This window comes from Mus pahari, chromosome 1 (genome assembly GCF_900095145.1).
Source record: "Mus pahari chromosome 1, PAHARI_EIJ_v1.1, whole genome shotgun sequence".
Lineage (NCBI taxonomy): Eukaryota > Metazoa > Chordata > Mammalia > Rodentia > Muridae > Mus > Mus pahari.
The window spans coordinates 148,765,283-148,777,782 of record NC_034590.1 but is presented as its reverse complement, the minus strand read 5'-3'; the positions used below and the strand labels follow the sequence as shown (position 1 = coordinate 148,777,782).

At 40.3% G+C, this 12,500-nt stretch overlaps 1 protein-coding gene across 1 annotated transcript in view; it reads right to left on the bottom strand.

Moving 5' to 3' along the window:
- The window catches only part of Kif11 (kinesin family member 11), a gene marked incomplete at its 5' end in the record, with an annotated part of 33,424 nt that overhangs the window by 16,680 nt on the left and 4,244 nt on the right, over positions 1-12,500 (bottom strand). The window contains 5 exon segments of the mRNA XM_021214592.1: positions 2,563-2,735; positions 5,549-5,756; positions 6,224-6,412; positions 6,946-7,033; positions 11,185-11,273. Of these exon segments, the coding sequence (XP_021070251.1) occupies positions 2,563-2,735; positions 5,549-5,756; positions 6,224-6,412; positions 6,946-7,033; positions 11,185-11,273 (747 nt within the window).

The following is a 12,500-nucleotide window of genomic DNA, read 5'->3' as shown; positions in this document are numbered from 1 at the left end:
GTATACACATACACACATGCACACACAGAAAGAAAGAGAGAAGAGAGAGGAGGGGAGAGAGGGGACACAGGGGAGAGAGGGGAAGGGGAAGGGGAAGGGGAAGGGGAAGGGGAAGGGGAAGAGAGGGAAGGAAGGGAGGGAAGAGAAGAAAAGACTATATGGCCGGGTAGTGGTGGTGCATGCTTTTAATCCCAGCACTTGGGAGGCAAAGGCAGGCAGATTTCTGAGTTCGAGGCCAGCCTGGTCTACAGAATGAGTTCTAAGACATCCAGGGCTATATAGAAAAAAACCTGTCTCAACCAAAAAAAAGAAAAAGAAAAAAGACAAGGCTATATGACCTTTGGGGGGGGGGGGAGCATAGTAATTTCAATGAATTCTGTGAGAACAGTGGTCACCTCTTCCTGTGATTCAAGCAGAGGGTTTCCCCTGCATCCACTGTTTGCTTGTTTTGTTTGAGAGTCTCACTATGTATGTAGTCCTGGTTGGCCTGGAACTTGCCATATAAATCAGGCTTGTTTCAAACTCAGAGATCCACTTGCCTCTGCCTCCCAAGTGCTGAGATAAAAGGTATACATGACCACATTTGACTTCAAGCAGTATTTTCAACAAACAAATGAAGGTCTGAAGTTAGTGACAGAATGTTATAGCTTTGTTAAATTTGGGTAACTGAAGAAACCTGTTATCACAGAAACACTGAATCTAGGCAAAGGGTCAGTTAATACTTGNAGTATTTACTTAGAAACTGTGAAATAAACAGTGTTGGGACTAAAAAGATGGCTTGATGGTTAAGGGGACACTGGCTGTTCTTCTAGAGGACCTAGGTTTGATTCCCGGCATCCACATGGCAGCTCACAACTAGCTGCAACTCCACTAGAGGATCAGACGTCATCTTCTAGCCTCAGAAGGCATTGTTTGCACAGAGAGCACAGACAAAATACTCGTATGCACAAAAATAAAAATAAAAATTGTTAGGGATTATTAACCCCCAAAAGAAGCAAAGATTCTATACAAAGCAAATAAGCACTTTGACTAAGAACTTCTTAGACAATACAATTACAGACTACAGATAAATCGGGCTGGTGAGCTATCACAGCAGATAGGGGTTGTCTGTCGCCAAGCCTGGCATATGGTCCCTGGAGGCCAGGAAATCAAGGAGAGCTAATTCGCCTGAGTTGCCCTCTAACCTCCCCATGCAAGCCATGGCACACATATGCATATGCACATGTACACATATTCACAAAATACTAGAATTTTAAAATAAAGACAAACTATATATAACATAATTAGATGAGCGACTTTTTTTTTTTTTTTTTTTTGGTTGAGACAGGGCCTCATAACCCAGGCTGGGCTGTCAATCTCTACATAGCCTATGCTGGCTTCAAATTCCTGATTCCCCTTGCCTCAACCTCCCAAAGGCTGAAATTACTGGTGTGTACCATAATGCCTGGCAGTACTGCTATACGGAGCTATGTTTTTAAAGTTAGGCCTAGTGGAGTTTAGTTATGTAAATCTAATGCAATAAATTATATTCTGAATTCCTAGAGTCTACTTGTTTTCCTGAATTACTATTACATTTGATCTCACATTGCTATTACCACCACATATTATTTAAGTTTCCAAATTAGCTGCCTATGAGACAGCAAGACAGCTCAATGAGTAAAGCACTCACTGTGCGTGCCTAATGGTCTGCATTTGATCAGCTGAATCTACAGGGGAAGGACCATGAAAAATTGTCCAATCTCACTCACACACACTGTAGCATGCACCCTCACTCAACTCCACACTAATAAAAAAAGAAATGAGCTACTTATGTTTGGTCATGTGTACAAAATTCAAACAAGCCAGCTACCCACTATCTCGTTTTGGGTTAGCTAACTACAGCTCTGGTGAGGAGGGTAACCTACCAATTTCTTGGCTAAATAATAGATCTCAAGTCTCCAGAATCCATTGGAGCTATCCTTCAGTGACCAAAAGACTCACTAAGAACTGGTACTCCTGCCGGGCAGTGGTGGCGCCATTTGGGAGGCACAGGCAGGCAGATTTCTGAGTTNNAGGCCAGCCTGGTCTACAGAGTGAGTTCCAGGACAGCCAGGGCTACACAGAGAAACCCTGTCTCGAAAAAACAAAAACAAACAAACAAACAAAAAAACCAACAACAAAAAACTGGCACTTTTGTTTATGACAGGTCCTCAGGTAGCTTTAAGTTCACTAAAAACCAAGGATGGCTTTGAACTCCTGATCCTTTGCCTCCTTTGCCATCTTTCTTTTCTCAAAAAACCGAAAAAAACCCAGCCTGCCTCCATCTTTCACAACTGCTGAAATTACAAACACGTGAACTACAATGGCTTAAGTATTCCAACTCTCAGCTACACCAAATGAGTAAAAACAGTTTCAAAATTTAGCCATATCCTCTTGGAAACCAGTCTTTCTATGGAGTGGCGGGGGTGGGTTGGAGGGCAGGATACAAAAGCCCTCTCTCTGTGTCTAGCAAAGCTCAAGCTGAAAGAGCAAGCACATGGTTTCTGATGGCTGATCACTGTAAAAACATTAAGATTTACTAACAATCAATCCTTGCAGAACACTTTTACTTTGTGCTGCTAACGATTGCTCTTCCAATATCATATCAGAAATCTGAGAAACACGAGCTGACACATTGTCTGGAACAGACATGAGAGATTCAAGTGCTGTTGTGGTAATGTTGTCTAATGCAGAGACACTAGAAGACATCAGGTTACCTACAAAAAAAGAGAGAAAGAAAAGAGAAATGAACTTTGGCATAAATATATTTAAATGAAGTTAAGACCACTTTCAATAAGTCAAAATTAATCTTTATTGTAGAATCTGCAATAACTGCATTAAAGAATTGTCATACAAGAAAATTTTTAAATATGAATGTTCTATAAGCACTTGCATATTAAAAAGTACATCATATTTAAGTATACCTTAGAATAATTTTAAAATTAGAATATATTTTTCTTCATTTAAGATGATCCTTACTCCAGTCAGCCATGTCTCAGCTTCCCAAGTGCTAGAATCAGGGGCGTGAGTCACCAGATTTAAGAAGCAGAATATTCTAAAGTTAGTATCTAAAAGTTTATAGTAGACAGAAACTTATTAAAAAGAGAGAACTATATTAAATTATTGTGAAACACACTTACAACCCCAGCACTTTAAAGGTAGAGGCAGAAGTATCAGGTTAAGATACACACAGTTCGAGCGCCGGGCGTGGTGGCACACGCCTTTAATCCCAGCACTTGGGAGGCAGAGGCAGGCGGATTTCTGAGTTCGAGGCCAGCCTGGTCTACAGAGTGAGTTCCAGGACAGCCAGGGCTACACGGAGAAACCCTGTCTCGAAGGGAGGAAAAAAAAACACCAAGAAATGAATCTGGCTCAGTTATAAAGGGAAATTTATTTCTAGTAATAATATGCTAATTTGTTAAATCTTACAGAAAAGTCTAAAATAAAACACAACCTCTAAAATTTATTGCAAAGAAAGCAAAAACATTCATCTCTTGCCTAAACAGCTGACATGTTCAATGGGACAAGTTCTAGTCCCACTCTCACCTGAGTTGTTGGGTTTTTGTTTGTTTGATACATGTTAGTGCATACCTCTAAAAGCACTCAGGCTGGGCCAGGAGGATCACAAATTAAAAGCCAGTTTGTGCTACACTGTGACTTTAAATGCAAAGTGGTCAGCTTAGTGAGACCATCAAGATAGAAAGAAAGAAAGAAAGAAAGAAAGAAAGAAAGAAAGAAAGAAACTGCTTGTGGACGTTGTACATCGTGGTGCGCACTAGGCTCCGCACCACGATGTACAACGTCCACAAGCAGTTCCAGGACAGCCAGGGCTACACAGAAAAACCCTGTCTCGAAGTAAAAAAAAAACATAAAAAATGAATCTGGCTCAGTTATAAAGGGAAATTTATTTCTAGTAATAATATGCTAATTTGTTAAATCTTACAGAAAAGTCTAAAATAAAACACAACCTCTAAAATTTATTGCAAAGAAAGCAAAAACATTCATCTCTTGCCTAAACAGCTGACATGTTCAATGGGACAAGTTCTAGTGACATTCTCACCTGAGTTGCTGGGTTTTTGTATGTTTGATACATGTTAGTGCATACCTCTAAAAGCACTCAGGCTGGGCCAGGAGGATCACAAATTAAAAGCCAGTTTGTGCTACACTGTGACTTTAAATCCAAAGTGGTCAACTTAGTGACACCATCAAGATAGATAGATAAGATAGATGGATGGATGGATAGACGGACAGATGGACAGATAGATAGGAAAACAAAGATAATGAGAAAAATTTAAAAATGAAAACTGTGAAATTGACATACATGACACACATAAAGGAAGTCTAAAATGGGCTAGGAATTTAGCTCAGTTGCCCGAGCACTTAATATACCCAAAGCCCTGGGTCCCATCTCTTCTATCACATAGAACCAGGTATGAGAGCCTATAATCCCAGTATTCAAGTGGGAGAGGCAGAAGAATTAGACCTTCAAGATGATCCTTTGCTATATCATATCAACTTTGAGGCCAGCCTCAAAATAAAACAAAACAAAACAAAACAAAACAAAAAACAAAAGACCAGAAAGTCTGGGTTTAGTGATACACTTCCTGTAATCTTAGTACTTAAGAAGCAGAGACAGAAGGATCAGAAGGATCCTAGAGACCAGTTGGTCTAGTGGTGGGGAAGGGAAGAGGAGGGAAGGATTGGGGAGAAAGGGAGAAGAGGGTGGGAGAAGGAGAGAAATTTGAGAGGAGAGCTTAACAACAAGCAAGTGAGGTAGCCTGGGTCTCACTAAGCCAGCCAACCTAAACCAATGAAAGCTCTTATCTACAAGAACTAAGGCGTGCCGGGCAGTGGTGATGCATGCCTTTAATCCCAGCACTTGGGAGGCAGAGGCAGAGGCAGGTGGATTTCTGAGTTTGAGGCCAGCCTGGTCTACAAAGTGAGTTCCAGGACAGCCAGGACTATACAGAGAAACCCTGTCTCGGAAAAACAAACAAACAAACAAACAAACAAACAAACAAAAAGAACTAAGGTGGAGGGCTAGAGATATGACTCAATGGTTAAGACTACTCACGAAAGTGAGTCTGATTCCCAGTATCCATAGCAGGTGGTGGGGCTTCAATTGAGGGACTCCAACATCTATAGCCTCCATGGGTATAATGCACTCACACAAACACACACACACAGACACACACACATACATGTAACTAAAAATACAACAATTTGCCTGGCAATGGTGGCACATGCTTCTAATCCCAGCAGTCAGGAGGCAGAGGCAAAGGCAGATGGATCTCTCTGTGTTTGAAGTATGCCTGGTCTACAGAGCAACTTCCAGGACAGCTAGGGCTTCACAGAGACGCCCTGACTTGAACAACAAAACAACAACAATGAACCCCAAAAGAAACTAACTCTTTAAAAAAAAAGTAGATGGTCCCTATGAAATAACATGTAAGGTTGGTTGTTCTCTGGATGTACGCACACATATACCCACAGCCATGCGATGCACAGCCACAGAAACGCTTGCACTTACCAAACAGTGTCTTATGAACGTCTAGCATGGCCTTCTGTTTCGCACTGCCATCCTTAATTAATTCTTCCATATTATTAAACAGACTGTTGAGGTTTTTGCCAAAGCTCTCCTGAGCTTCAGCATTATGCTCATCGATTGCTCTCTTGCGGTCCAGTTTAGAATGTAGACCAGAAACATCCCTGGTGGTTTCTTTAACTGTGTTAAGCAACTGTATGTTTAAAAACAAACAAACAAACAAAAAACAAAGAAGATAACATAAAAGCAGTCTGATCAATGTGCTTGTGCTCCATAAGGATCTCTCCCTGATAAGAACTAGACACAAAATTGTAGACACTATATCAGAAAAAGTTAATCTTATGCTAATGTATCCAGTGCTCAGCAATGCTTAGTCCCCACCAAACCCCCATCAGTGCAAAGAAAACTGACTTTGCAAATTTATTCTAGTAATTATATACGTTATAAATGTTTTTTCTTTTGTTCTATAGTCCCATCAAAAATATACCTTAAAACATGGAATACTTTCATTCCAGCTTTTAAAAAATGGGTCAAATAATGAAATATTGTTTCATAAAAACAAAACATTTGGAACAGATAAATTAAAATCTTATAATCAAAATTTAAGCAAGGATACNNCCACCTACCCTNCAATGTTCTCAATACAAGCAAAGGACAAACCTTGCTGGCCGTTTCATGAAGCTTCTTCTCGGTTCTTTCCAAGGCTGAAGAGACATATTCCTCTTTAACAAGTTGTAATTTTGTTTCTTGCAAATGTTTCTGAGTGGTTTCAAGTTCCTGGGTCTTGGTTTGCAGGTCAGATTTACACTGGTCAAGTTCGTTCTTACTATCCATAAATAACTCTGTAGCCTACATATAATATATTAAATATCTTTAAGAATCAGAAAAAAAAAATGCTCTGGCTGGTCAAATACTTGGTAGTTAACAATACTGGGAAGAAAAATTATTCAAATGTAAAAATTGTAATAGTTTGTCAGACTGATTAGAACATTTTTTCTTTCTTTCTTTTTTTTTTTTTTTGTTTTCCGAGACAGGGTTTCTCTGTGTAGCCCTGACTGTCCTGGAACTCACTCTGTAGTTGAGTAGGCTGGCCTCGAACTCAGAAATCTGCCTGCCTCTGCCTCCTGAGTGCTGGGATTAAAGGTGTGTGCGCCACTATGCCCGCCCTGCTGATTAGAATATTTTTAATGGTATCTAGTCTGCTCCTATAAGTCTCAAAATAGAAGGCTTTTCATTACTAACAGAGGTAAAAATAAAATACAACTTATCTTGAATATAAGAATCAAAAAAAATTCTTTAAAAAAAGTAAAGAGTCCCTACCCATTCTGACCCTCTTTTAGCAGTTCCTTCTCCCACAGCCTTGGTGTCCCCGGAATGCCTACCTTACTGAGCTCCTCCTCAAGAGCGGCGATCTTTTCAACCAACTCAACAATTTGTTCCTCCTGAACAGTTACTTTTCCATTCATGGCTCTAAAAGTTTAATACAAATTTAATAGTTTTATTCTAAATCCTACAAAATTTTAGTCTAATTGCAAAAAACAACATAATAGAACAAAATCATGGCGGCTACACAAACTCATATCCACACTCCTCAAGGGGTGATAAATGTAGTGCCAAATGGCAATAAACAAATGAAGCCTCTTTGGGGGAAAGTCTTACCCATGTTTAGTTTATGTATCAGTGTTTTGCCTACAGTTATGTCTGTGTACCATTTGCATGCCTGGTGCCCTTGGGGATCCTTTGCAACTGGAGTTATAGTCAGTGTGAGCCACCATGCCAGTGCTGGGAATTGAACCAGGGTCATCTGGAACAGCAACTAAGCCATCTCTCCAGCCCCTCCCTGTCTTATAAATGGAACATTCCTTATTTGACCTCTACTGAAACTGGGAACCTGTATCTATGAAGGAAAGGCATGTGTATATAAATCCAACTTGACATGCTAAGGAGCTAGAAGGAACTCGGTAACAGGATGCTTTTCAGCACATACAGGATTTGGTCCCTAGCACCATAAAAATACATATAAAATAAAACTATGTTGAGAAGATAGAAAAATGACAGAGCAGAAAAGTTCCCTACTCAGGACCTCTAGCAGAGCAGTCAGTACCTCTTAACTGCTGAGCCATCTCTCCAGCCCCAAAAGGTCAGATTTTAAGAATCTTTATTTTTTTTCTCATGACAAATTTCTCAAAGGCATCGTATTACAAACTAGATTTTCATTTTCAAACAACACAAACAAATGTTACCTCTTGTCTATTATTTCAAATCTTCACAGGCCTATCTCATTTCATAGACTCAAATGGCGTGGGTTTCTCTCTCTCTCTCTCTCTCTCTCTCTCTCTCTCTCTCTCTCTCTCTCTCTCTCTCACACACACACACACACACACACACACACACACACCTGCTCAAGCTGAGGTTAATTAAGAATTCTGTGCAAAGCCGGGCATAGTGGCGCATGCCTTTAATCCCAGCACTTGGGAGGCAGAGGCAGGCGGATTTCTGAGTTCGAGGCCAGCCTGGTCTATACAGAGAAACCCTGTCTCGAAAAACCCTGTCTCGAAACCCTGTCTCGAAAAACCAAAAAAAAAAAAAAAAAGAGGCAGGTGGATTTCTGAGTTTGAGGCCAGCCTGGACTACAGAGTGAGTTCCAGGACAGCCAGGGCTACACAGAGAAACCCTGTCTGGAAGAAAAAAAAAAGAAAAAAAAAAAAAAAAAGAATGCTGTGCAATATGCACCGAACAAAATCTTTTTGATTAAAACAAACCAGAGGGCCTGGATCTTGCAGAGTATTCCCTAGGGGGCAATGAACCTCCCCGCTGAGAGCTCTCTCACTACTAACAAAGAAGAGCGAGGCATTTGAATGAAAATCTAGTGAATGGTGGGCTCCTTAGCACTTAAACCCTTTCTAATCGGGTGACAGCAGCCAGAGTAAACTCTAACCAGAGAAGTGGGTGCCTCTTCCCAGAGGGACTGGAGGGCTTGGCCTTTGCCTTTCAAGTGACAGAAGTCCAGGCATGATTCCAGTCAACACAGGACTGTAAATCTCACCCCACACAAAACTAAAACACCAGTTAACAATCACTAAACATTTGAGGAAACAAACACAAATGATAGAAACCACCACAGAAAGTAGTAAGGTCCTGAAGAGAAAACTTTATTAATACTAACAATTTTTGAGGATAATCTATCTACACAAGAATAGGACATCGTATTCTCTAAAGGTCAGGAAAGATGTGGTAGAACTTTTACAAATTAAACATCTGACAACAGAAATAAAATTCAACAAAAACATTTGAACATAAAGCCAGGCACACTAGTCTCAGGGCTTGGGAGGCAGAGGCAGGCAGATCTCCCAGTCTGATCTACAGAGCAAGTTCAAGGACAGCAAGCCATATGCAAAGAAACCCTGTCTCAAAAAACAAACAAACAAACAAAAGGGTAAAATAAAGTATGATGAATGCTTTTTTGCTTCTTCTTAAAGATAGGCTGGTCTCAAACTTAGAGGTCCGCCTTTGCCTCCTGAGTGCTGATATTAAAGATGTACAACACACCTGACTGAAGTAGCACTTTTAACCATAAAACTCACAGGTCTTCCAGAACCACTTAAAGTGTTACGCTGATTTCTTGAGTGTTGGGAAATTTCAGAAATGACCAACTGGTTGGAGGTATAGCTCAAGTGTAAAACTGTCAGAGGATGGGGTAATGGTAGACGAGAAGATGAAAATGACTTTAAAGAAGAGACAAAAGAGGTTTTGTGTCTCCAGCGCAGTGATGATTACACAAATGTAAACAAAAGTCACAATGGTATAGAATCCATACATATGCTACCAGTGCTAATCTAAATTTACTATTGAATCACAGTTATATAAAGGAATATTGGTGGAAACTGGGTAATTAATACATGGGAGCCCATATAGAATTTATAGTCTATGCCTATAATTTTAGTACTTAGAAAGCTGCAGTAGGGATATCTATAAATTCAAGGCCAGCCTAGCCTGCATAGTGAGTTTAAGGTCAGCTAGGACCACAGAGCAAAATTCTATCGTAAATAAAAATAAAAAGGCTGACTGAGGATATGACTCGCATGGTGAAGTACTTGTTTAGCATCAAAAAAGCCCTAGGTTTGAGCCCCAGGACCACATAAAACTAAGCAAAGTGGTACATGCCTGTATCCTAGGACTTGGGAGGTGGAGGCAGGAGGATCAGAGTTAAAGGTCATCCTTGACTACACAATGAGCTTGAGACCAGTCTGGACTACATGAGACCCTGGCTACATAAATAAGTAAAAAGTATAATGATGCATGGGACTTCTCTGTACTATTCTTATAACTTTTCATATAAACCAATAATATTTTTAAACACAAAGTTAGCTAAAAGACTTTCTAAAACATGTTTGATAACAATATTTGTATGTGTGTGTCTTTAAACATTTATTTACTGAGGGAGATGGTGCATGTGTTACAGCATACATATGGAGGTCAGATGACAACTTTTTGGAGGTGCTGATTCCCTCCTTCTATCCTGTGGCTCTAGGGACTGAACTCATGTCCTCAGGCTTGACAGCAAGCACCTTTACTGGATGACTCATCCTACCAAGCATAGTTTTAGTTTTGAGACATGGCGCGCGCACACATACACACATACATACACACACACACACACACACACACACACACATACACAAACACTAGCCTGCACAAATATTATGGTGAGGAGGTTGAAGGACAACTTGTGGAAACAAGGTCTTTTCTTCCACAAAGTGGGTGGCAGACGTCAAACTCCAGTCAGTCTCTGCAGCAAGCACCTCTGCACACAGCTGTTACACTGGCTCAGGAACTACTATCCCTCCCCTCCCCCCAGACAGGGTTTCTCTGTGTAGCCCTGGAACTTACTCTGTAGACCAGGCTGGCCTCAAACTCAGAAATCCACCTGCCTCTGCCTCCCAAGTGATGGGATTAAAGGCGTGTGCCACCACGCCCGGCAGGAACTACTTTTTAATATCAAACCACTGCACTTATGTGGCAGTGGACATTATTTCCTTATTGCTGCATTAATAAGTTTTACTTCAAACTACTGTTTTCTAAAATTATGGTTTTAGCAATGGGTATGATGGTACACCTCTAACTGTGAGGCTGGGGCAGGAGTCAGAAAGCTTCAGGCCACCCTTCAAGAGACATACTAAAAATACTTCCAAAACCAAAAATAAGGGGATGGGGAGATGGCTCAGCAGGGAGTTTTGTCTGCTCATCTGGGGAACTGAGTTCGATTGCCAGCACCACACAGCAGCTCACAGGGTTTATAACTCCATCTCCAGGACACCTCTTCTGGCCCCTGTATCACTGCCTGCAATGGGGTACACAGACATACATGCAGAAAAACCATCCATATGCTTAAAATAAGTAAAAATGCTTAAAAAAAAAGATTCAGCCAGGCAATAGTAGTGCACACCGTTAATTCCAGCACTGAATAGGCAGAGGCAAGTGGATCTCTGAGTTCAAGGCCAGCCTGTTCTACAGAGTTCCAGAACAGCTAAAGCTATAAAGAAAAACACTGTCTCAAAACCAAAAGAAAAAAAAAAAAACCAAAAATACCTTAGAAATTAATTCTATAACCAAAGTCTTACCTAAAACTTTCTTCAGAGATGTACACTCCATTTTTCTCACGAGCTGCTGCCAGATCTCGCTTCAAACGCTCTATCTCTTCTGTATACTCCTATGCAAGAGGAATATTACATGTAGGTATCACATTAGTTGATTTTTTTTGTTCTATTATTCAGTGTGGAGAGCATATACATGAAATAAAACATGTTAGCCCTTTATTATTTTCAAACACAAAAAGTTATAATCATACTTTAAAAAATAGGAATTTAATGGGGGGAGGGTATAGGGGACATTCGGGATAGCATTTGAAATGTAAATGAAGAAAATATCTAATAAAATGATTTAAAAAAAAAGAAATCTATAAATGTACTTTTAAAAAAATAGGAATTTCACTCCATAACTCAGGCTGTCATGTCAACCTTCAGTCTCAGCCTTTGAAATGCTAAGATCACATGTGTAGACCTCCACCCCCAGCTATAACTATAGTTTTAAATTAATGTTAATTTGTTTAGAAATAGTCTTTCAATGGTCTTAATAAAAATCTTTAAATGTTTTCATTATAAACTCCTATCCACCTTTAAATAATTAAGATCTCTACTGCTGTGTTTAAATACCATGACCAAACAAATCTTTGGGAAGAAGTGTTTACTCAAGCTTTCACTCCCTTACTGAGGAAAGGCAGAGCAGGGACCTGGAGGCAGGACTCCAGCAGAGGGGAGTGCTTCTTCCTGGCTGTGTTCCTCCTGGCTTGCTCTACCTGCTTTCTTATAGAACCCAGGATCATGGGCCAGGAGATTGCGCGGCCCACAGTGGGCTCCGCCCTCCTACATGAGTCATTAGCTGGAAAACAAAGATAGCCCACAAGCTGGCCTACAAGTCAACTGAGTTTGGGCATATATTATCAATCATATATTAGATTCCTTGTTCCTAAATGACGATAGCTTGTGTCATGCTAACTAACCAGGACAACCTTTGAGAATTATTATACAACTACAGTTACTGAAACTAAGTAGTATTGGTGAAAGAAGAATGAATTCATTGGGGATGAATAAATGAATGGAATAGAACAGAGTGAAATTTTGATATACTAGACAACTGAAAATTAAAAGCTTTTGCTCTGTTAAAGCCTGTGTGAAGATGGAAAACCATTCAACAAAGGAGGAAACCATGTTTGCAAACATCAAATGTCCAGAAACTTTACATGTAACAAAGTAACTAAAAAATATTAGAACTCTAAGGTCCAGAAAGCTGTCTCAGCAGTTAAGATGGCTCACTGGTCAGCACTTGGGAGGCAGAGGCAGGTGAATTTCTGAGTTCGAGGCCAGCCTGGTCTACAGAG